General features: G+C 62.5%; 2 protein-coding genes across 2 annotated transcripts; both read right to left on the bottom strand.

Moving 5' to 3' along the window:
• Window positions 1-2201: 2201 nt before the first annotated feature.
• Window positions 2202-6204, bottom strand: LOC119845885 (caseinolytic mitochondrial matrix peptidase proteolytic subunit). The gene is made up of 7 exons (XM_038378805.2): window positions 6055-6204; window positions 5297-5398; window positions 4803-4874; window positions 4158-4254; window positions 3781-3968; window positions 3257-3362; window positions 2202-2737 (listed from the first exon to the last, which is right to left on the bottom strand). Exons 1-7 carry the CDS (start codon window positions 6202-6204, stop codon window positions 2574-2576), a joined length of 879 nt encoding a protein of 292 aa, XP_038234733.2. The 3' UTR covers window positions 2202-2573.
• Window positions 6205-12222: 6018 nt separating this feature from the next.
• On the bottom strand, window positions 12223-19474 carry MISP3 (MISP family member 3). Its single transcript, XM_043506322.1, has 4 exons — window positions 19110-19474; window positions 16171-18238; window positions 14194-14276; window positions 12223-13188 (listed from the first exon to the last, which is right to left on the bottom strand). Exons 1-4 carry the CDS (start codon window positions 19380-19382, stop codon window positions 13096-13098), a joined length of 2517 nt encoding a protein of 838 aa, XP_043362257.1. The 5' UTR covers window positions 19383-19474; the 3' UTR covers window positions 12223-13095.
• Window positions 19475-21352: the final 1878 nt, after the last annotated feature.

Below are 21352 nucleotides of genomic sequence, written 5' to 3'. Positions count from 1 at the left end.
TGGATATGGGGATACAGAGCTGGAGAGACACGGATTTTTTTCTCCTTCTTGTGTGCAAAGCAGCAGCCTGGTTCTCATTGTCTGCGCCCACAGCTTGTGCAGAACTTGTGGCACCTTAGAGACTAACAAATTTATTAGAGCATAAGCTTTCGTGAGCTACGGCTCACTTCATCGGATGCATTACGGCTGCTACTCTGAAACCTGAGCTTGTGCAGAGTCTGCGAGCCACTTGAAACGGAGCCGGGCCCCCATGGGAGCAGCGCTGCCCCTGCCGGGCACTCAGGGGCCAGGGAGCTCCAGTTCCGGCCCCGCTGGGCCCAGGGCCCCGGTGCTGCAGGACGCAGGAAGGCTCTGGCCCTGCTGGGCACTCAGGGGTCCAGTCCTGCAGGATGCAGGGGGCTCTGGCCCCGCTGGGCACTCAGGGGCTCGGCGCTGGAGGACATGGGGGGCTCTGGCCCCGCTGGGCACTCAGGGGCCTGGCCCTGCAGGACACGGGGGGCTCTGGCCCCGCTGGGCACTCAGGGGCCTGGCCCTGCAGGACGTGGGGGGCTCTGGCCCCGCTGGGCACTCAGGGGCCTGGCCCTGCAGGACGTGGGGGGCTCTGGCCCCGCTGGGCACTCAGGGGCCTGGTGCTGCAGGATGCGGGGGGCTCTGGCCCCGCTGGGCACTCAGGGGCTCGGCACTGGAGGACATGGGGGGCTCTGGCCCCGCTGGGCACTCAGGGGCCCAGCACTGCAGGACGTGGGGGGCTCTGGCCCCGCTGGGCACTCAGGGGCCTGGTGCTGCAGGATGCAGGGGGCTCTGGCCCCGCTGGGCACTCAGGGGCTCGGCACTGGAGGACATGGGGGGCTCTGGCCCCGCTGGGCACTCAGGGGCCCAGCACTGCAGGACGTGGGGGGCTCTGGCCCCGCTGGGCACTCAGGGGCCTGGTGCTGCAGGATGCAGGGGGCTCTGGCCCCGCTGGGCACTCAGGGGCTCGGCCCTGGAGGACATGGGGGGCTCTGGCCCCGCTGGGCACTCGGGCCCGGCGCTGCAGGACACGGGGGGCTCTGGCTCTGGCCCTGGCCCTGCTGGGCACTCAGGGGCCCAGTCCTGCAGGATGCAGGGGGCTCTGGCCCCGCTGGGCACTCAGGGGCTCGGCGCTGGAGGACATGGGGGGCTCTGGCCCCGCTGGGCACTCAGGGGCCCGGCGCTGCAGGGCACGGGGGGCTCTGGCCCCGCTGGGCACTCAGGGGCCCGGTGCTGAAGGCGCAGGGAGCTCTGGCCCTGCTGGGGCAGGGGCTCAGCGCGAGGGGCTCTGCCAAGGGCCTGGGGGTCCCTCGCAGTCAGTGCTGATCCCAGTGCCCTAGGATGGTGCTGAGGGCGCTGTGCTACATCCTGGAGGTAAAACTGAGGCACGGTCCCCCTGTGGCCACAAAAGAGCCCATTAAATCCACACCGGAGTTCACACCAATCCCCCCCTTTACGCAACTTCCAGCTGCCTTCCCTAGAATCCACTCTACAGTCAGCCCGCGACAGGCTTGTCTTCACCGCCTGGCCTAGACGACCACGCAGCACGAGAGCCACTTGCTTCCCTCTCACCCCTCCTCCCGGGCCAATGACGCATTGCTCCATGTCAGACATTCCCTGCGCTTTACCTAGGCTAGCTTTAAAAGGCTCAGGCCGCCCCCTGCCTACCCCTCCCCAGGGGCAGAGCACGACAAAGGCCAATGAATTACATCACCCTTCTACAAGAGCGATCGTGTACCTGCCCTGCCCCACCCTAAAGGTGGCTGCATTTCAGTCCAGAGTGAACCAGACCCTTGCGCGGTGTTGCTGTGAGCTGTTAAATAGCTGCTGCGCTCCACCCCAGAGATGGCTGCTGCAAACCCTGCTTGGGAACTTTCCGCAAAGAGTCCTTTGCAAAAAAAACGCACACACTGGTCAGCAAAGACCTGTTGAGAATCACTCCCAAGCAGGGACTGTCCCAGCTGCTTGGGCAGAGGGAGAAAGCACACAGCACTGGGCTATTCTCTGCTGCCTGCGGGTCAGTAGGAAGCAGAACTCAAGTTAGAGCAGCCCTGAGGCTGCTCCGAGAGACACAAGGGGACCAGGACAAGGGGAGCATGAAGGAGGCTTAAAAACACGTCCCCATCTCAAGAAATATTTGTTTCACGCATCCTCACCTGCTGACGTTACAGGGGAAAGAACCCAACACAGAGTGCGAACAGCTTGGCGAGTTTAATTTAATAACAATTATTCAGCTAATGACTCCACACCAAGAGGGGGGCGTGTTCGTGTGACCAAAAGGTACCAAAATAATTGGACCCTGCCAGACACACCCCAGCTCAGACCAATGCATCTCGCCAGCTGCTGGTGGGGCAGCAGTGGGAGGTATGGGGGTGGTTTCCTCTTGCATCCATCCAGCAAGCGGGGTGTGTGTGTGTAATCCCAGCATGGGTCTTTGCCACCCCCATCCCTCTGCTTCGAGGGGTTGGTGTCTCCTAGCTTCCTCCCTCCTGGCTGGAACCATCCCCAGCACCCCGGCAAAGCACAGCCACCTCTGTCGGTTCCCATCCGAGCCCAGAGGTCTCTCAGGGCTCAGCCGAGGAAGAGGAGGAGGGCGGGGAAGGCTCTTTCTGGACCAGCTCCGGCTCGTCCTCTCCGTCGTGAGGGGGGTGGACCAGCACCTTGTCCAGGATCCCGAACTCCTGGGCTTCCATGGGGCTCATGTAGCGGTCTCTCTCCATGGTGGACTCTGCAGGACAAGAGCACAGGGAAGGTGAGGGGCGCCCTGGGCTGGGGGGGAGCCTCTAGATCCTGTCCCAGGGCACATCACCCTCTAGTGGCTGACCCAAAGAGATAGGGGGGATAAAAGCCTTAACACTGCAGCAGCCACTGGAGATCCCCCTGGAGTTCCCACATCTGGAGCAGAAGATTCTAGCCTCACTGGCGTCTCTGGAGTTAACAAACCCGTGCACTGCTTGAGATATTTCACCCCATCAGCATCCATTCCTTCCTGACCCCTGCAGTAGCAAGCAGCTGATGCCCTGAAGCATGAGGGCTGATCACGTCACCTTCAGGATCTGAACTTTGACCTCTCCACACAGGGGGGTGGGAGGCTGGATCCAGGCCTGTTGCGGGGTCCTGGTGACGGGGGCCCCACTCCCTCCCATTTCACCTGTAGAACGGAGATGTTTTGGGAAGCTCAGTGCAGCTGTCCCCACCTCCCCCTGCCCCATTGGAGACCCCACAGGGCGATTTCAGGGGCACTCACCGATCACCTCCAGGGGCTGCTTGGTGTGCTTGGCGTACAGCCCGTTGATCTGCTTCTTCAGCGTCAGGATCTCCTCGGCTTGGATGGCAATGTCCGTGGCTTGCCCCTGTGGGGAGGCACCATGAGGTGCAGCCTGGCTTCACGGAGCCCCCAACAGGGGGTGCCCCTCACTAGTCCAACTGCAGCAGGACAGAGCAGTCATGCCAAACTCGGCATCGGCCAGGAACGACAGTGGGTCTCTATCCACTCGGGGACGGCGACCTTAGGATCAAAGGTTCCCCCTACCCCAGAGGGACCCCCAGGACCAGCAGCCAGAGGGGAACCCACCCCCGTGATCCAATCAGTTCCCAGCTTCGTCCGCAACATCGGGGCTGGTCAGTGCCTGCTGGGGTGGGCCCCGGCAGCCTGGAGACTCCCCCGGCCGGGGGCTGCTGGGACTGATCTTGATGCTAAAGGGGCCCCCGTACGTCCCCCGCCCCAGGGCTCCCACTCCCGCCAGGGGGCAGATCGATGCCCGGACTCACCCGCGCCCCTCCCGAAGGCTGGTGGATCATGATGCGGGAGTTGGGCAGGGAGTGCCTCATGCCCTGGGAGCCGGCAGCCAGGAGCAGCGACCCCATGCTGGCCGCCTGCCCCACGCACCAGGTGCAGATGGGGTTCAGGATGTACTGCATGGTGTCATAGATGGCCAGCCCCGAGGTCACGGCGCCACCTGGAGAGAGAACCGGAGAATGACGGCAGGCAGGAGGGAGGATCTCTCCGATTCACCCAGCAGGGGGCACTCCCAGCACTGGCTGTGGAGCTCCTGGCTGCTCCAGTCCCAGCCTCTGCCAGCAGGGGGCACTTCGGGGGACGGCCGGCTGGTCTCATGGTGGCGCTCGCAGTCTGGGCTCCCACTCACCGGGGCTATTGATGTACATATGGATCGGCTTCTTGTTGCTCTCTGACTGCAGGAAGAGCAGCTGGGCAATGACCAGACTGGCCACCCCATCGTCGATCTGTAGAGAGTGGAGAAAGAGAGAGGTGGCAGCGACCTGGGGAACTCCCTGCTGCAGGGGCTTGGAGAGACAAATGCAGTGGCTGGGGCGGTTTGAGATGATTTTTCCCCCCAAGGCTGAATCATTTCATGACCATTAACTCTCGTGGGTCAGAGAAGGACAATCAGGCCGAGCCAGCCTCCTACTTCAGGGCGCATGGCTGGCAGGGGTCAGGAAGGAATTCTGCTAGCTCAAACCACTCCTCACCACTATGTGGGGTGGAACACCTTCTCTGACACCTATTGGTCTGGTCCAGAGCATTATTTGGGGGGGGTGGATACAGGGGTTGAAGGACCCATTGGTCTGATAGCACAGAAAGGGGTTTGCTGACCCCCTGGTCCAGTGTATGTGGGGCTCTGGCCCAGGAGCACACTAGAGTAGCTGGCGCAGGCAGTGGCTGACCCCACACCCCTGTTAGAGACAGGGGGACCCCACCCTCTTTATCTCCTGTTGGGTGGGGGCTGCGCGAGCCCAGGGTGGGTGGACCAGGAGCGGCCCCGGACACTCACCGGCCCCATGACGCACACGATCCTCTCTCGCAGCAGCCGGGAGTAAATGTCGTAGGCTCTCTCGCCGCGGCCCTGCAACACACACCAGGAGCTCAGCCCAGCTGGGAATTAACACTGCCAGCACCCCCTCGAGGGGTAGGGAGGGAGTGCGGGGGGCAAAGGGGGCCTGAGCACCTGGGGCAGGAGCAGGTTTCCTGATCGTGTGTGGGAGTCCTGGTTTCGTAGCACACAAGTGAAATGAGTTTGGTGGGGCTCAGTTCAGCCGTTAGACAATGTTAACAGCTCAGCCCAAAAGCCAAAACCTGACCAGGCCCTGTCCAGAGAGACCCAGGGCTGGGCTAGCAGGGGCTGTGGGTCAGGATTGAGGGGCATCGGCAGGGCTGGGCTAGCTGGAGGCTGTGGGTCAGAACTGAAGGGCACCGGCAGAGCTGGGGGGACCCTCAGGGCTGGGCTAGCAGGGGGCTGCAGGTCAGGACTGAGGGGCACCAGCTTACCGTCTGCTCCACCACGATGGGGATGAGCGGGATGTGGCTCACTGGTGTCCGGTGGAGGCTCCGGGGCGCAGTCGCTGCCTGGCAGCTGGGCCGGAGGGAGCGCTGGGGGCAGAGACCCAGCCAGTTAGGGAAGAATGAACCGCTGTCCCCCCACCCGGGGATAGGTCACTTCCTAGCACTTCTGCCCCCTCCACCCCCAAATCCGCTCTGTGCCCAGCCCCCGCGCCACACTGCAGCACCTCCCTGCCCTGCAACCACCAGAGCCCAAGGCAGGGACCCCCCTTCCCCTCCAAACAGGGATCTGCCCCCGGCACCCCCACCCCAGGGGGGATCTGAGCCCCGCGACATCAATGGAATCCTCACTTCCTGCTCTAACCTCTAGACCCCGCTCCCCTCCCAGAGCCAGGGAGAGAACCCAGGAGTCCTGGCTCCCAGCCCCTCCTGCTCTAACCACTAGACCCCACTCCCCTCCCAGAGCCGGGGAGAGAACCCAGGAGTCCTGGCTCCCAGCCCCCCTGCTCTAACCCACCAGCCCCCCTCCCCTCCCAGCGCCGGGGAGAGAACCCAGGAGTCCTGGCTCCCAGCCCCTCCTGCTCTAACCACTAGACCCCGCTCCCCTCCCAGAGCCGGGGAGAGAACCCAGGAGTCCTGGCTCCCAGCCCCCCCCCCGCTCTAACCACTAGACCCCGCTCCCCTCCCAACGCCGGGGAGAGAACCCAGGAGTCCTGGCTCCCAGCCCCCCCCGCCCCCACACTCACTGCTATTCTCAGCAGCATCTTCTCGCTCCAACCCAGCCCCGCCCCTTCGCTGCCTCCGCGACCCGGACGTGATACCCTACCCCGCCCCTCAGGAGGTGGAGTCATGTGATCAGGGCCCCTCAGACTGGAACTACAGCTCCCAGCATGCATGGCGCTGCTGCAATGACTGCTGGGGATTGTAGTTCTAGCCCCTGGGCGGCTGATTGGAGAAGGTGGAGCGCGGTCTAGTGGTTAGAGCGGGGGGAGGCTGGGAGCCAGGACTCTTGGGTTCCATCCCCAGCCCTGGGAGGGGAGTGGCGTCAAGTGGTTAGAGCAGGGGGCTGGGAGCTAGGACTCCTGGGTTCTCCCCCCAGAATGATGTCTTTGTTGTGACCCAGTGGAATGGCTTTATGCGGTGTCATTGTGACCAGGACAAAGCTGCTGACCAGCCCCACACCCCCCGAGAGCTGGGGATGGAACCCAGGAGTCCTGACTCCCAGCCCCGACCCAGTTCTAGCCACTAGACCCCACTGCTCTCCCAGCGCTGGGGCTAGAACCCAGGTGTCCCACCCCTTTGTGTCCAGAGCCTGGCCGTGCTAGAGGAAGCGAGACAGATGATTCCTCAGGGTCCTGGCAGAGGCTGTCACCCCCCTGCCGGTGTGTGGCAGCCTTGTGCCAAGTGCCCCCCCCACCTCAGGGTCTCTAGTGCCCACCTTGATTTCACACCCCATGTTCTGCATCGCCCAGTTCATTGGGGGACGTGGTGGAGCCTACAGCCCCCTCACACACCACACGGGGGCAGCAAGGAGCGAGGAATAGCCAGGCAGTCAGCTGGAAGTTGGGGAGCCAGGGTGGGGTCTCTCCAGCCCAGGCTCACAGGTTTGGTGCCATTGTGGGGGACAGTTCGGTGCTGGAGGCACAACTGTGCTTGTAGGAACTGGGCTGAGACCTGCCCAACTCGATACACCCAAGGACGGCAGAACAGGGTGGGGTCAAACAGGCAAACCTGGGGGGGCAGCCTAACCCTTGGCTCATTGGGTGTGAGAGGGGAGTGGCAGGCAGGCCACAGAGCCGGGCGCTGGCACTTGTGAAGGGCATCAGGATTTTCGAGGTGTTAATTGGTGGCTTGTGCCCGTCCCTGCAAAGGGCCCATGCCCAGGGTGTGATAACAGGGTGAAACCAGGCAGTGATTAGATTGCGGAGATGTCTCAGGTAGCAGGGGCAAACCTCAGATAACTCAGAGAGCACCCCCTGGTCTCCCACTGGACCCCACGCCCCTGCTAGAGATGAGGCTAGAACCCAGGAGTCCTGATTCCCTGTACCCCAGTCTCACCACTAGACTCCTCTCCCTCCCCGTCCTCCTCGGAGCTCAATGGCATGTCTCTCTGTTTAGAACAGTGCAGCTAAAGTTTAGGGAATTCTCACTTTGAGGGTCTTTGAAGCCAGGGTTCACTTTGGGATTTAACTGTTGTATTTCACACTGCTCCTCCCCTAGGCAATGAGGTATAGTCATTAAAGCAGGGGCAGGGTAGGGAACCTGGACTCCTGGGTTCTGTCCCTGGCTGTGGGAGGGGAATGGGGTCTAGTGGTTACAGCAGGATTCCAGGTTCTATTCTGCACTCCACTGACACGCTGTGTGTCCTTGGGTGAGGCATGCTCGGTGCCTCAGTTTCCCCTGTGTAGCCAGGGGTGAACACTTCCTGAGTTTCCCAGGAAAAGCCCCAGGAGCTGAGCCCCTTGGGCCAAGTCCATCCGAAATGTTACTGCAGGGCAAAGTGTGATCACCCCTCCTCCTTCCCCTGCTCACAGTAACTATCCCAAGGCAGCTGGGAAACAAGATAGGGCGCTCCCACGTGTAACCGTCATTCCCTGTCCCCCGGGCGTGGGAGAGTGCCATCCAGCGCCGTCCGGAGCTGGGGGGAGTGCAGGGTGAAGGACAACACCCGGCGCCCAGAGCAGCTGGGAGAACATGCCACAGAAAGGGAACTGGGGTGGCCTGGTTCGAGCAGGGGGGGCTGGGAGCCAGGTTGCATCCGATGAAGTGAGCTGTAGCCCATGAAAGCTTATGCTCAAATAAATGTGTTAGTCTCTAAGATGCCACAAGTCCTCCTTTTCTTTTTGGGTACTATCCCTGGCTCAGGGAGGGGAGTGGGGTCTAGTGGTTAGAGTAGTGGGGCTGGGAGCCAGGATTCCACTGGAGTCAATGGGACCCTATCCCCAGCTGGTATAAACCGGGTGGTGGGACTCAGTGGAGCTGGTTTGCTTTACAGCAGGTGAGGATGTGGCTCCTTGGCGCCGCTCCCCGGCTTGGGAGCCATTCTGGGCCTGGTGCCTGGTACACACTAGTGCAAACTGGGGGGGATTCCCCCCCTCCCCTGTTGGCCTGGTGGAAATGCCATGCGGGAGGAGCGAGTGCCACATCTGATGGGGAGATGCTGTGGTTGCCAAGGGCCACTGCTAAGGTTTGGTCCCTGCCTGCGGCTGCCAGGCGTGTCCCACTCACCCCGTGTGCTGTGAGTCACAGAGCGTGAGTCGCTACCTCCTGGCTCTGATTCCCGGCACTCCCTGGGCTCAAGCAGCGACCCCAGAGCTGGGGACTGGCTGGCTCGGGGGGCATGGGACCTGTCTCCTCAAGGGGGCACAGGCTCTGATCCAGCCCCAGGGCTGGGGACTGGCTGGCTCAGGGGGCATGGGGCCTGTCTCCTCAAGGGGGCACCGGCTCCAATCAGGCCCCAAGTCAGGAGGGACCAAAATTCGTTCCCCTCTGAGATGCTTGATGTGAATTGAGTTTGGGGGGCTCTCAGCCCAGGGGTCCGTAGCGCTCGTTGGCAGGCTCAGCGGCGATGCCCAGGACCGGCTGGACCATGGAGCCAGAGCAGCTGCTCCCTCGGTTCCCCTGTGGGCAGGAGCTGCCCCTGTGCCCAGGCTGGCTGAGGAGGAAGCCCTCAGTTGGGCACCGTGACCAGCTGGGCACCGTGGGAGAATCTCTGAGCTGAATCTCCAGGCTTTCCAGCTGCTTCCAGCCCCTGCCCTGGACTGACCCCGGAAGCTGCTGGAGTCAGTTGTTATATTGTGGTAGCAGCCAAAGTACTTCCCCACCCCCAACGCCAGTCATGGCTCCCAGCTCTAACCACTAGTCCCCACTTCCCTCCCAGAGCTGGGATAGAACCCAGGACTCCTGGCTCCCCTCCTGTTTTGTGTGGAAAATGTTATGAGGCCAGAGTACCAGGTCCCAGAGGCACCCACTGCTTCAGCTTGGGCTTCCCCCTGGGAGAGTAGCGGTGTCTAGGGAGTCAGGACTCCTGGGTTCTCTCTCCATTGCTGGGAGGAAGCAGGCTCTAGTGGTTAGACCCCTGGCTCTGGCACAGAATTCAGCTCCCTGCCCCCACGCAGGGCACCTCTTTGTTCACAGGCAGATTAGTGGCTGTTTCCATCCCGCTTTCCCAGCGCCTTTTCTTCCTGAACTTTTTTATCTAGACAGGAAAAGAAACAAAGAGCCCGTTCAGTGTTAGCTGCGCCGCACCGGCCCCAACCTCCCATGGGCACGGCCTTCGCAGGGCTGGAGCGAGCTCACCCCCCTCCGCCCCAGGATCCATGTGCTAGTGCCAAGACTCTCACTTTCCCCGCCGTGATCTCTGTCAGGGTCTGGGCAGTGCCCGGTGCAACGGGGCCCTGATCTCTGTCAGGGTCTGGGCAGTGCCTGGCGTGCCGGGGCCCTGATCTTGGTTGGGGTCTGGGCAGCGCCCGGTGCGACAGGATCCTGATCTCGGTCGGGGTCCGGGCAGCGCCCGGTGCAAGAGGGCCCTGATCTCGGTTGGGGTCTGGGCAGCGCCCAGCGTGACGAGGCCCTGATCTCGGTTGGGGTCTGGGCAGCGCCCAGCGCGACAGGGCCCTGATCTCGGTCGGGGTCCAGGCAGCGCCCGGTGCAGCAGGGCCCTGATCTCGGTTGGGGTCTGGGCAGTGCCCGGTGCGACGGGGCCCTGATCTCAGTCCGCCTGGCACAGTGGGGCACTGATCTTAGTCAGGGCCTGATGCCATTACCATGGTCTAGATGGGCCCTGACCATTTGCTCCTCCGTAGCGTCCCAGAAGGCGGCTGTACATGGGCAATTTTTTCAGTCGAATGGGCCCCCAATTGGAAGCCAAAGAAGCCTCCCACCCCCTGGACCCCGTGAATTTCACACTGATTTCCTGCCCCCGTCTCTGCACCCTGCCCCAGCCCATTGGCTGGGATTTTGCCATCCACCTCTGCTCTGGAAGGAGCTGGCACGACCCTGCATGCCCCAGAGCTGGCGAGCGACAAGTCAGTGCTCTCTGCAGCTTGCTGGGCACTTGGGCTTGGCTCAGGTTAGGGGAGATCCCACCCGAAACTACAGGGGGGTCTTTGCTCCCAAAAGGAGCCGCACCAGGTGCCCCCCAAAGCCCAGCACCACTTTCAGTGGAGAGAATAAGCTTCAGCCGTGGCCCGTGGCTTCTATCCATGGCACGATAGGCTCAGGGACGCGCCAGAGGTTGCAGCTCAGCATCAGGGCCAGTAACTTATCTCGGGCTAGGCTGGCTCAGTGCCAGCCAGCACGCTGGCCATGGGCCCACATGGGCCCGTCCTTTGCTGACAGCTGCCCCGTGTATAAGCTGGCCCTGGAGACGTGGCTTGAGCCCCCACAGCTAAACAGCTGCGGCTTATTTGTGAGTATATAGGGCGTAGGGCTGCTTTCTTCACTCCTCTGTGGAGCGAAGTTGTGGACTCTCTGCCCGTCGCCCGCGGGGAAGCCTCAGCCCTGTAGTGCACCCCCACCCCCCACATGGTGACACCACATGGCACCAGCTGGGGCTCCCAGAAGCCTGTCTGCATCCCTCCCCCGGCCCGGTGTGTTTGCCCAGGCTGCAAGGCGTGGCCACATGGTCGGGTCAGACCAGGGGAGCCCTCGAGTGAATGCAGAATTGACCCCATGGCCGAATACTGCTCTCACTGACACCGCTTCCACAGCCGTCAATGGGGTCACTCCTGCTTTACACCTCTGTAAGGGAGGGGAGGATCCGACTCCTGTGAACACGGCATCACCCACCGTGATCAAAACCCGGCCAGCTGTCATATTGCCTTGATATATCTGCCGCTCCCTTGAATTGCTGCAGGGGCGCTCAGCCAGTTGCTTTCACTCTCTGCGCGAGGGCCCTGCTGGCGTAAACCCTCTGCATCGCTCCAGGGCAGCCAGGCCGATTTACACCCAGCAGGGATCTGAGCCCATCTCCAACACTAGGTCCAAGGCTGTTCCCTTCATTATTAATGGTTATTGAGTAATCTGTACCTCCGCCGGACTTTGACACCTGAATGGGGGTTATGGCCATGCGCTGGTTCACTCCCCGGGGTGAGGCGGGGTGGAATGATCATCCCTCTTTGTCAGACTAGGGAAACTGAGGCCAGGAGGGAAGCAGGGACTTGCCTACGGACGGAGGCTGGGGGTTGTGTGTATTTTTTCCCCCAGCTCCCCCACCTCCATATACCGTCCTCAGTGAAATGTACAAAGGGACGGGAACTGTAACCATTGAAAACAGGCCCACAGGCCCCAGCTCGGGGGCTGAGCTGTAGCCAGGCTGACGCCACTTGCCTGCTAGCCGGAGCCACAGTGGATGGGGGGGTCTATGACACCCTGCTGTGATAGCTGCTCAAACTGGGGAGGCTGCCACCTCTGCCCATCCCTGGGCTTGACCGAAGGGGCACGTGGCTGGACCTTTAGGCCTGTCAGGTCCCAGGTGGCTGCAAGTGGGTGACGTCTGTGTCACTTAGAGCAGCTGGGAGCGGCTCTACTTTATAGCAGTACAGGGCTGTGTGTGGGCTGCTCTCCAGTGCTCTGCAGCGGTGAATTCCCAGAGTAATGTCTGCTATGGGGCCTCCCAGCCTTTCCCACCCACTGCCCCAGCCAGCCAGCCAGCTCCCTGTCCCCCCCCACGATCCTGTCTGTCCTCATTCAGGCAAAACTGCCATGGACATCACTGGGAGTTTTTCAACTTGCAAGCTGACTCATTCAGTGCCCTCACATAAAAGCTTTTGTCAATTAATCAATTTGATTATTGATGAATCCGACAGGGTGGCCCTGCTGCAAAGTCACTCTCGACCACCTTTGCGTTACTCCACTTTGAATCGTTGTGACAATAAGTCAAGTCGCTTGGTGCTTTTGCTTTTGTTTATTGATTCTTAAACCCTTTTCACTTAAAATGCCCAGTAGCTTCTTCCCAAGCTGATTTCATGCCTGAGCACAATCTACTCTGTCGGCTTGTTTCAGAAGCGACTGCTTCTGGGGAGGAGACTATTTGAGGCTTAATATGTTTGGGATCAAAGTTATACTAGTACTTTGGCCAAATGTTCATGATTTCTGCTGTGGGATGCATTATCCTCCTACTATGTAGAAGATAGAGAAACTGAGACACAGAGTGATGAAGTGACTTGCACAAGGACATGTAGGAAATCAGTGGCACAGCTGGGCCTAGAACCCAGGCATCCCAAGGCCACACTAATCATAATCCCACCCAACCCAGAGTTCAAAGTGATGGCGATTCTGATCCACAAGTTTTACAAGCTTACCTGTGTGTTTTAGTACAATAGAGAACCAGGTTCTGATTGCCTTTACACTGGTGTGACTCTGGAGTCACCCAATTTGAGTGACTCTGGAGTTACACCGGGATAGCTCAGATCAACGCCTAGTCCAGAGGGTTAAAGGCCTCATCCTTCCATGGATTCCAAAATCCCTTTAAATTTGGGATTTGGCTTGCTCTAAAAAATAATCAACTACAATGCGTTTCACCTAGGTCTCTCCTGATTGGTCCATGGAGAAAGCTGGGGTGGGAGGAGGTGAAGCGAAGTAGTTCATCACCCAATCAAACCGGCCTGGGTGGTCACACACATTAAAGCTTTATCCAATCAGGTAGGTGGGAAGGGAACATGGTGGTTCCAGTAGTGGGATCCTGGAAGGATCAAGTGGGGGGTAGGTTCTGGAGCAGGATGGGAGGTGCTAGGACATTCCTCACCCTCCGCATTTTCTCTCCATTCCCTCCTCGGTGCTGCTCCCTATTCCTGGCTCTCTGGGTTGCTGACAGCTCCCGACTCCCAGCGCTGGATTAAGGCACTTTTCTGGCGAAGGCTCCGGGGGCTTTTCTCCACCTGTGGCGGGGATGGGACAGCGTAAGCCACTGAAGACAACAAAGGCAGAGATCTAGCAAATACGTGGCAAAGGGGGAGAGGCCTTTCCCTGCAGCAAGGCAGGCCACATGTCCATGTGCCCACTGCAGGGGCAGCTCTGGAACGAACAAGGATTGCATACCCATGGCGGGGATCGAACCCTTGACCTTCCACCATAAGGGGCTGCTGCCATGACACCCACTGCTGGAGGTCCCAGGCTGTGGTAGTTCCTGAACCAGCCACTAGAGGATGAAAGGGCCCCGGGCTCCAGGAGAGGGGATGACGGTTGCGTGTGCCCAGACCATGTCTGTTGTGAATCTTGCATGAACGTGGGCAGGCGTCCGTGTGAGGAGGAGCAGGTGCAGGCTCATGTGTGTTTGAGTCCGTGTGGTTTGGTGCGTCTCTGTGTTCTATGTATGGGCGCATCGCTCCTGGGTGGATTCATGTGTGTCGTTGTGTGTTTGTGTGGGGAGGCCATGCCTGTCCGTGTGTCTGTATGTGTGCTGGGCTCATGTGTCTGTGTTTATGTGGATGCACGAATGCCCGCACTGCACATTGTATGCGTGTGTGCAATTGTTCCCAAAGCAGTGAGCACGCAGGAGGGGGCTCACGGCTGTTACCGTATGTCAGCCCATGTGTGGCTGCATGCATGCATCTGGCAGGAGTCGGGACACTCAGACTGAATGTCCCCCCCTCACCCAACAGGGCTCCTCAAGGAATAGCAATGGCTCTGGGCTCTTGCGTGTGACTGTGTGTTGGAGCATGTGTCTGTGGCCAGGCAGGTTCCGTGCCATGTGCGCCTCTGTGGGCGCTTCCCCATGTTGCCGCCTTCACACGTGTCCACGCTCACACGTGTGTTCATGGGGGTTGATGCCTGTCAGTGGCAGAGCACGGCCCCCAGGGCTCATTGCCTGGCACAGGGCCAGGCCTGGCAGTGACCTGGGTCAGCGGTGCAAAGCAGGGCAGGGAGGCCGGGGGGGCAGTTACCTGGTCCAGCCCATTCTCCTGGGGGCTCTCCAACAGGGCTCGGGGAGGCCAGGTCACATCGAGCTTCCCACAGGATGGTCTCTCTGCAACGAGGGGGAGGAAAGTGGCTCAGGGTCTGCAGGCTCCCTCCGCCTCCTTCCTTGGGCTTTGCCAGGCTAAGCAATGGGGCTTCCCCCCCCCCGGATTCTGTACCCTAATACCTCTTCCTCTGCAAGAAACACTGCCTGCCCCCCTGAGACTCAGCCTCAGTTTCCCTGTGCCACACCTCATGCCATCCAGCCTAGCAGCTGAGTTAGGGGGATTCATCCTGCCCTGAGGGCTGGCGGAGGATGCATCTAGGTAGGGTGACCTAGTGGCTAGGGCACTGGACCAGAATTCAGGATGCCTGGGTTCTGTTCCCGGCTCTGCCAATGACCCACTTCTGCCCTCTGGGCCTCGGTTTCCCCTCCCTCCCTGTATCTCTTTACACTGAGCCCTGTGGGGCAGGGGCTGGCTCTCATTAGGTGTCTGTGCACCTGGAACAATGGGGCCCAGTCTCAGTGTGCGGGGGGGGTGTCTGTGCTGCACTGGCACAATGTGACCCTGTTCTGGGTCAGGATCCATGCAGCACCTGGGACAAAGGAGGCCCAATCTCAGTTCAGGGGGGTCCGTGCAGCACCCAGCTAGCACAATGGGGTGTGTGGTGGGTCCTGATCTTGATTGTGGCATCTGGGTGCTCTTGAAATACTGATCATTCAGCTCACGACTATGCAGCAGGGCCCTGATCCCCAGAAACAGGCCAAACCCCAGCTCTGAAACCACAGGCTGGCCCTGCTCCTGGCTCCCCCTGGGCCCCGGGCACAGCCCCGCCAGCCTGCCCCCTTCCCACCACCGCTGAGTGGCTTTCCCTTTCGTTCTAGCCAAAGGTCGGCCCTGCGCCCCGCCCTGACGCAGCCACCGCCCCCTGGGTACACACACTGTCTCCCCAGGTGCAGCTCAGGGCCAGCAGCTCCTGGGTTGGCTGGGACTGGGAACCCAGCCTCTGGCCTGGCCTGGCCTCGGGTCGGGGATGGGGGAAGAGGCTGCTGGGATCTCCTCCCTCTCTCCCTGGGAACAGCTAGAGACTTCTCAGCCCTGGCCCTGGGACGTGCCCCACACATGCCAAGAGCATGGCACATAGGTGCACTCACGGAGGTGCTGCTGAGTCAGGCAGAGAGCCTTTTAGGGGAGATAAAGCCCTTCTCTCCGTGTGGGATGCACCTGTCTCTCTACAGCCCTCCAGGGCCCCCTGGATGTCCCTCACCTCCTGTAACACTAGATCCTCTCTCCCGCCCCCCCCCATGCTCACATCTACCCCCTACATCACCTGCTTCTTCCAGGCCTCGCCCGGCTCCGAAACAGCCAGGGTGTCTTGCCCCAGGCGTCGCTGTCTTTGCCAGCCCCCTTCTGCACCATGGGACCCTTGTGGGGAGCAGCAGGAGGGCAAATCTGGGTGCCTGTTACCCCCGCTATCCGGACGCTCCCTGCTGGCCCGTTGGCAACACCCACTGGGCACGAGTGGGATGCCAGTCATGAGGCAGCCAGGAAGGGGGTCCCACTGCACTTATCCCATGGGAACAGCCCCCCATCACAGCCGGCGGCTGGGCTGGAATGGTCTCTAACCAGTGGCCCTCAGAGATGATCAGTGTCATTAGCTCCATGTTACAGATGGGGAAACCGAGGCAGAGTGCAGGTCGCACAGGGAGTCAGTGACAGCTGGCCAGAGACCCCAGGAGTCCTGGCTCTCAGGCCTCCATTCCAACCACCAGGCCCTGTTCCTTCCTGGAGTTGGAAAGAGAACCCAGGTGTCCTGACTCCCAGATCCCAGTTCTAGGTATTAAGGAATGCTCCCACCTGGCTCGAGGGGGAGTCCTGCCTCCTAGGCCCAGTGCTCTAACCCCTCGTCAGCACTGCCTTCCTCCAGCTGCCCCTAGACTCTGTTTGTGCAGCCCCCCTTACCTGGCCGGCTGCGGCGCGGCTCCTCCCCATCAGCCGCCCACTGGGCATCGCCGGGCAGGTCCCAGCCGTACAGACTGTGCCTCTGTTTCTGCAGCTCCTGTTCCCTCTTCTGGGCCTCCTGCACCTCCAACTCCAGCCGGGACTGGGGGCTCCTGGAGCGCAGTCTGAAGAAGGGGTTGCCCTGGGCCGAGGGGCTCCGCTCCAGAGTGGCCTGGCGGCCGAGGCTGGGGCGCAGCAGGGTGCTGGGCTCCAGGATGACCATGTTGGCCCGGCTGTTGGCCTCGGCGAAGGATGGTCCACGGGGGCCCTGATCTCGGGGGGTCTTGGCACTGCTGCCGCAGGTGACCCTCGCTGGCTTCCTGGGGGAAGGGGGCTCGGGGTTGGGCTGCTGCTCAAAGAGCATCTTCTTCTCCTGCAGCTCCTGGTGGGTGCCCCGGTCGTAGGTGCCCCGCACCTTGCCCAGCTGCATCAGGTCTTCCTCACGGAGCCTCTCCCGCTGGATCTCCCGCTGCATCTGGGCCCCGGCCCACTGGCGCTCCTTCTCCTTGGGCAACTGGGCGGGTGGCTGCGCCTGGCTCAAGATGGGCTTCATCCGCACCTCCACATACTGCTGGGTGTCCCGCGAGCTGGCCAGGCCCCGCTGCCGCCTCAGGGTCTCCTCCCTTTCCTGGTGCAACCGGATCTCCCGCTCGATGGGGGTCTCGCTGCCCAGCTTCAGGGCTGGAGAGGCTTCGCCATCACTGGAGGGGTCCCCATTCTCCATGCTCTCCCCCTTCTGCTCCGAGGCAGCTCCTGGATCTTTGGCCCCAGTTGGGTCCCCAGCACTGGTCTGCGTGTCGGCACCGGTTGGAGCTGCCGCACTGCCCCGATCGCTGGGGGCAGCTGGATCTTCACTGGCCAGATCTGTGGCACCGGCTGTCTCTGGCGGACTGGCTGGATCTTTGGTACCAGTCAGATCCCTGGTATCCGTTGGACCTGCAGCACCACCCAGATCTTCAGCACCATCTGGTTCCCTGGCACCGTCTCCCCCGGGCGAGGTCTCTCGGGGCCCGGCAGCGCTGGGTGGCACCTCGTTCGGCTCAGATTCCACCACAGCCCCGGCTCCGACCTCACCCCGGGGTTTATTGTTGTCACCGGCTCCACCTGCTGAGCTGCCAGCTGGTCCCTCCCTCTGGCCTTCCCCGCCCCCCGGCTCCCAGCTGCCATCGCTTGCCAGGTGGGCAGGCCCAGAGGAGTCACCAGTTGCCACGGGAGACCTTGGCACTGCCGCCTCAGGCCTGGCGCCTGCTGCCCCCTGCTGGCTGCAAGGGGCAAGGTCCCCCGGTGCCAGCAAAGGTCCTCCTGGCACCGGCATGCCATCCGGCTTCAGTGGGCAGCTGGCATCCTGGCCCCCCTGGGCACCAGCGCGGCCCAGTGTCAGAGGTCCCTGTTCCCCAGCCAGCCGGGGATCCTTTTCGGACTCCTCTGCTGGCTGCTCTGACCCCGGGCTGGTGGCTGGTGACTTGTCCCCATGCGGGCTGGGGGCCTTCTCCTCGCCCGTCTCTGTGCCCGCTGCCTCAGTGCTCTCCTGGCAGCCCTGCTCAGAGCTGGCACTCAGCTTTGGCTCCCCGGGGCTTGCTTGGCCATGGACGTTGGCAGCTTGAGGTGGCTCCGAGGAGGGGGTGGCATCGGGGGGGTCACCAAAGACAACATTGCTGTTCTCCCCTCCGCAGGCTGGCTGGCCTGAGGCATCAGCAGGGTGTGGCTGCACCGGGGGAGTGGGGCAGGCGCCACGGTGATCAGCCTGGTTGCCCTCCTCCCCTGAGGCAGCAGGGGACTGTCCGTGTGTTGGGGCCTCGTCCTGGCCAGTGGTGCCAGGGGGCTTGGGTGCCCCAGGCTCCCTCTCTTGTGCAATGACGGGGTCAATGCCACCTTCCCCTGGCCTGTGCTCCTTCCCAGGGACATCCATGCCCTCCCCAGCTGGGCACAGGCCAGTGGGGGCATCCCCCTGGCACTCCTCTGGGGCAGAGGGTGGCAGGGACACGGCTTCCGTTGCCATCAGGGCCAGGCTGGGACTCTCCAGCGAAACCTAGGGCAGGAAGAGATGCCAGGGTGAGTGTCTGGGGCTGCCCCTCGCCAGCGCACACCAGGGCGGGAGAGGGGGGATTAGATTTCGGGGGTAGCCTCAGGGGTTTGGGGTCAGAGGGGAGTGGAGCCTGGGAGGGGCATAAACCCGGTGGGTGCCGTGAGAAACCTGAGTCTCTGAAACTACTTCTCCTGGGTGATTTTCCACTTTGCCAGGGTCACCCTGAGGACGGAGGCTCGTGACGTGAGGGCGCCCGCTGCTGGTGCCTGCCTGGCACCAATGTGAAGGGCTCCCCCAGGCAACACGGGGAGGGGGCTCCTTCTAGCTTTAATTACCAGGCACCCGGAAGGGCAAGAGGACCTGGGGGCACAGGTCACAGACCCCAGCTCCTCGTCACGGGGGCAAAACAGGATCCCTGCGCCCATCTACAGTGGTGTCGGGGTGGCTGGCGAGCTCTGATCACCGCAGTCCCAGCCCAGGACGGTCCCCGCCACCTCACACTCCCCCCACCCCATTGCCACCCCCTGCCCCAATTGCCCCCTGCGGTCAATCGCTTCTGGGCAATGAGAGGCAACCGGTTTTCCCTTCCCCCTCTGCACCCACCTGGGCGCCCGCCCCTTGGGGGCTACAGGGCGGTGGGGGGCGGGAGAAAAACGGGGTCTGGCCCCCAAGCACGCGACAGCTGTGCAGGGAGCTTAAATGCTTCCCAGATCAGGGCAGCCCCGGGGTACCAGCAGCGTCCCCCCCTTTACAGCTGGCACAGGGCTCCCCCACATACGTGTCCGCCTGCCCAGCCCCCCGGCACAGAAGATTAACTCCTGGCCCCTCCCTCCTTGGCTAATCCCCCCAGCTGGAGCCGGCGACCCTCACTCACGTTTCTGCGGGTGTTGGGGGCGTCCCCGTTTCCCGGTGCCAGCCCCTCGCTGCCCACCTGGCCCGAGCCGCGCACCCCTGGGCGGCTGCACCAGGAAGGTCCCGGTGCCCCGCGGGCCCTGCGATTTATCCCCGGCCGCTGAGCCAATGACACGCGCTCCGCTAATCTCCAGCCGGCGCAGCCCGGGACGGCCAAGGCCCGGGAGCTGCCCGTGGCGAGCGCGGCCCCCGGCGCCCCTCCCCGGCCCTGAGCACACACGGGGCTATTAAACATTAACCCCGGGCCAGCGCCGCGCCGGGATGCGCAGGGACCGGCAGCCTGGAAAGGTGGGAGCGCACCTGCCCCGCGCCCCGCAGCGCCCCCTGCTGGGAGCAGCCGGGAGCCACCCCCCGCCAGCGCACCTGCCCCGCGCCCCGCAGCGCCCCCTGCTGGGAGCAGCCGGGAGCCACCCCCCGCCAGCGCACCTGCCCCGCGCCCCGCAGCGCCCCCTGCTGGGAGCAGCCGGGAGCCACCCCCCGCCAGCGCACCTGCCCCGCGCCCCGCAGCGCCCCCTGCTGGGAGCAGCCGGGAGGCCACCCCCCGCCAGCGCACCTGTCCCGCGCCCCGCAGCGCCCCCTGCTGGGAGCAGCCGGGAGCCACCCCCCGCCAGCGCACCTGCCCCGCGCCCCGCAGCGCCCCCTGCTGGCAGAGGTCGGGGCTGGAGTAGCCAGGAGCTCCCTTCATTCTCAACACTTCTAGGAGGACCTCTAAGTTTGAGGGGTGACGCCAGCCCCCCCCCCGCAAATGCCGCTGCTGGTCCCCGGGTCCCCTTAGCTCACCTGGCTTTGTAGTTCTGAGTGAGGGTTACATGTACCAAGTTGTCTGGTCTCAGCCTGGGGGGCAGGGGAGTCACAAGCACTCACTCCTGGGGCAGCTTTCCAGTCACCCTCCCCGTCACCCAGGCACGGGGAGAGGTCTCGGCGGTTGGGAGATGACTGCGGTATGGGGTGGCACATGGGTGGCATGCCGAGGCAAAGGCTGCCCTGGGAGGGGGACTGCCTGGTGAAGGCGGATGGTTCATTCAGTGGTTATGGGGCTCAGCTGGGATGCAGGATACCTGGGTTCTATTTCCAATTCTGCGTGACATGGGGTATGTCATATCACCACTCTGGGCCTCAGTTTCCCCATCTTGACCGTGGGGAGAAAACCCTGCCTTCATCCGCCACGTCAGCTTGGATTGTTAGCTCTGCAACATTGGTTCGCTCTAAATGCCCGGGCAGCACCCAGCACGACGGGGCCCTGATCTCAGTCAGGGTCTGGGCAGCACCAGGCACGACGGGGCCCTGATCTCAGTCGGGGTCTGGACAGCACCTGGCATGACGGAGCCCTGATCTTGGTCAGGGTCTGGGCAGCACCCGGTGTGACGGGGCCCTGATTGTGGTCAGGGTCTGGGCAGTGCCCGGCGCAAGGGGGCCCTGATCCCGGGTGGGGTCTGGGCAGCACCCAGTGCGACGGGGCCCTGATCTCAGGTGGGGTCTGGGCAGCACCTGGCACAACAGGTCCCTGATCTCGGTTGGGGTCTGGGCAGCGCCCGGCAAAACGGGGCCCTAATTTTGGGTGGGGTCTGGGCAGCGCACGGCGTGACAGGGCCCTGATCTCGGGTGGGGTCTGGGCAGCGCACGGTGTGACAGGGCCCTGATCTCGGGTGGGGTCTGGGCAGCGCACGGTGTGACAGGGCCCTGATCTCGGTCGGGGTCTAGGCAGCACCCGGTACGACGGGGCCCTGATCTCGGTCGGGGTCTGGGCAGCGCCTGGTGCGACAGGGCCCTGATCTTGGTCGGGGTCTGGGCAGCGCCTGGCACAACAGGGCCCTGATTTCGGGTGGGGTCTGGGCAGTGCCCTGGCATCAGAATGGAGGTCTTGCTCTTGGTTAGGCCTCTGGCCATTACTATTATGGGATGGGATTGGGTCACCCATGCCAGTCAAACAAGGATGCTGCATCTCAGCCAGTGGGGCAGGTAGAGACCCCAAACCCACCCAGGTTGATGGGTTCCCCCATTGGCCCCTAAGAGAAAAATGGAAAGGTTGCTGCTGGGAATGGAAATGGTGGGGGCCGGGGAGAGGTTTGGCAGGGATCCCACTAAATGGGGGGGAGAGCATAAAAGGGGAATGGCTAACTTTGGGGTCCCCCAGGGAATATGGGGTGCTCCCTTTGGAATACTGGGAGCCATGATCCACATCCAGGCCAAACTGTGAGCCCTCTA

This window comes from Dermochelys coriacea, chromosome 20 (assembly GCF_009764565.3).
Source record: "Dermochelys coriacea isolate rDerCor1 chromosome 20, rDerCor1.pri.v4, whole genome shotgun sequence".
Taxonomy (NCBI): Eukaryota; Metazoa; Chordata; order Testudines; family Dermochelyidae; genus Dermochelys; species Dermochelys coriacea.
This window is presented reverse-complemented; position numbering and strand designations above follow the sequence as displayed.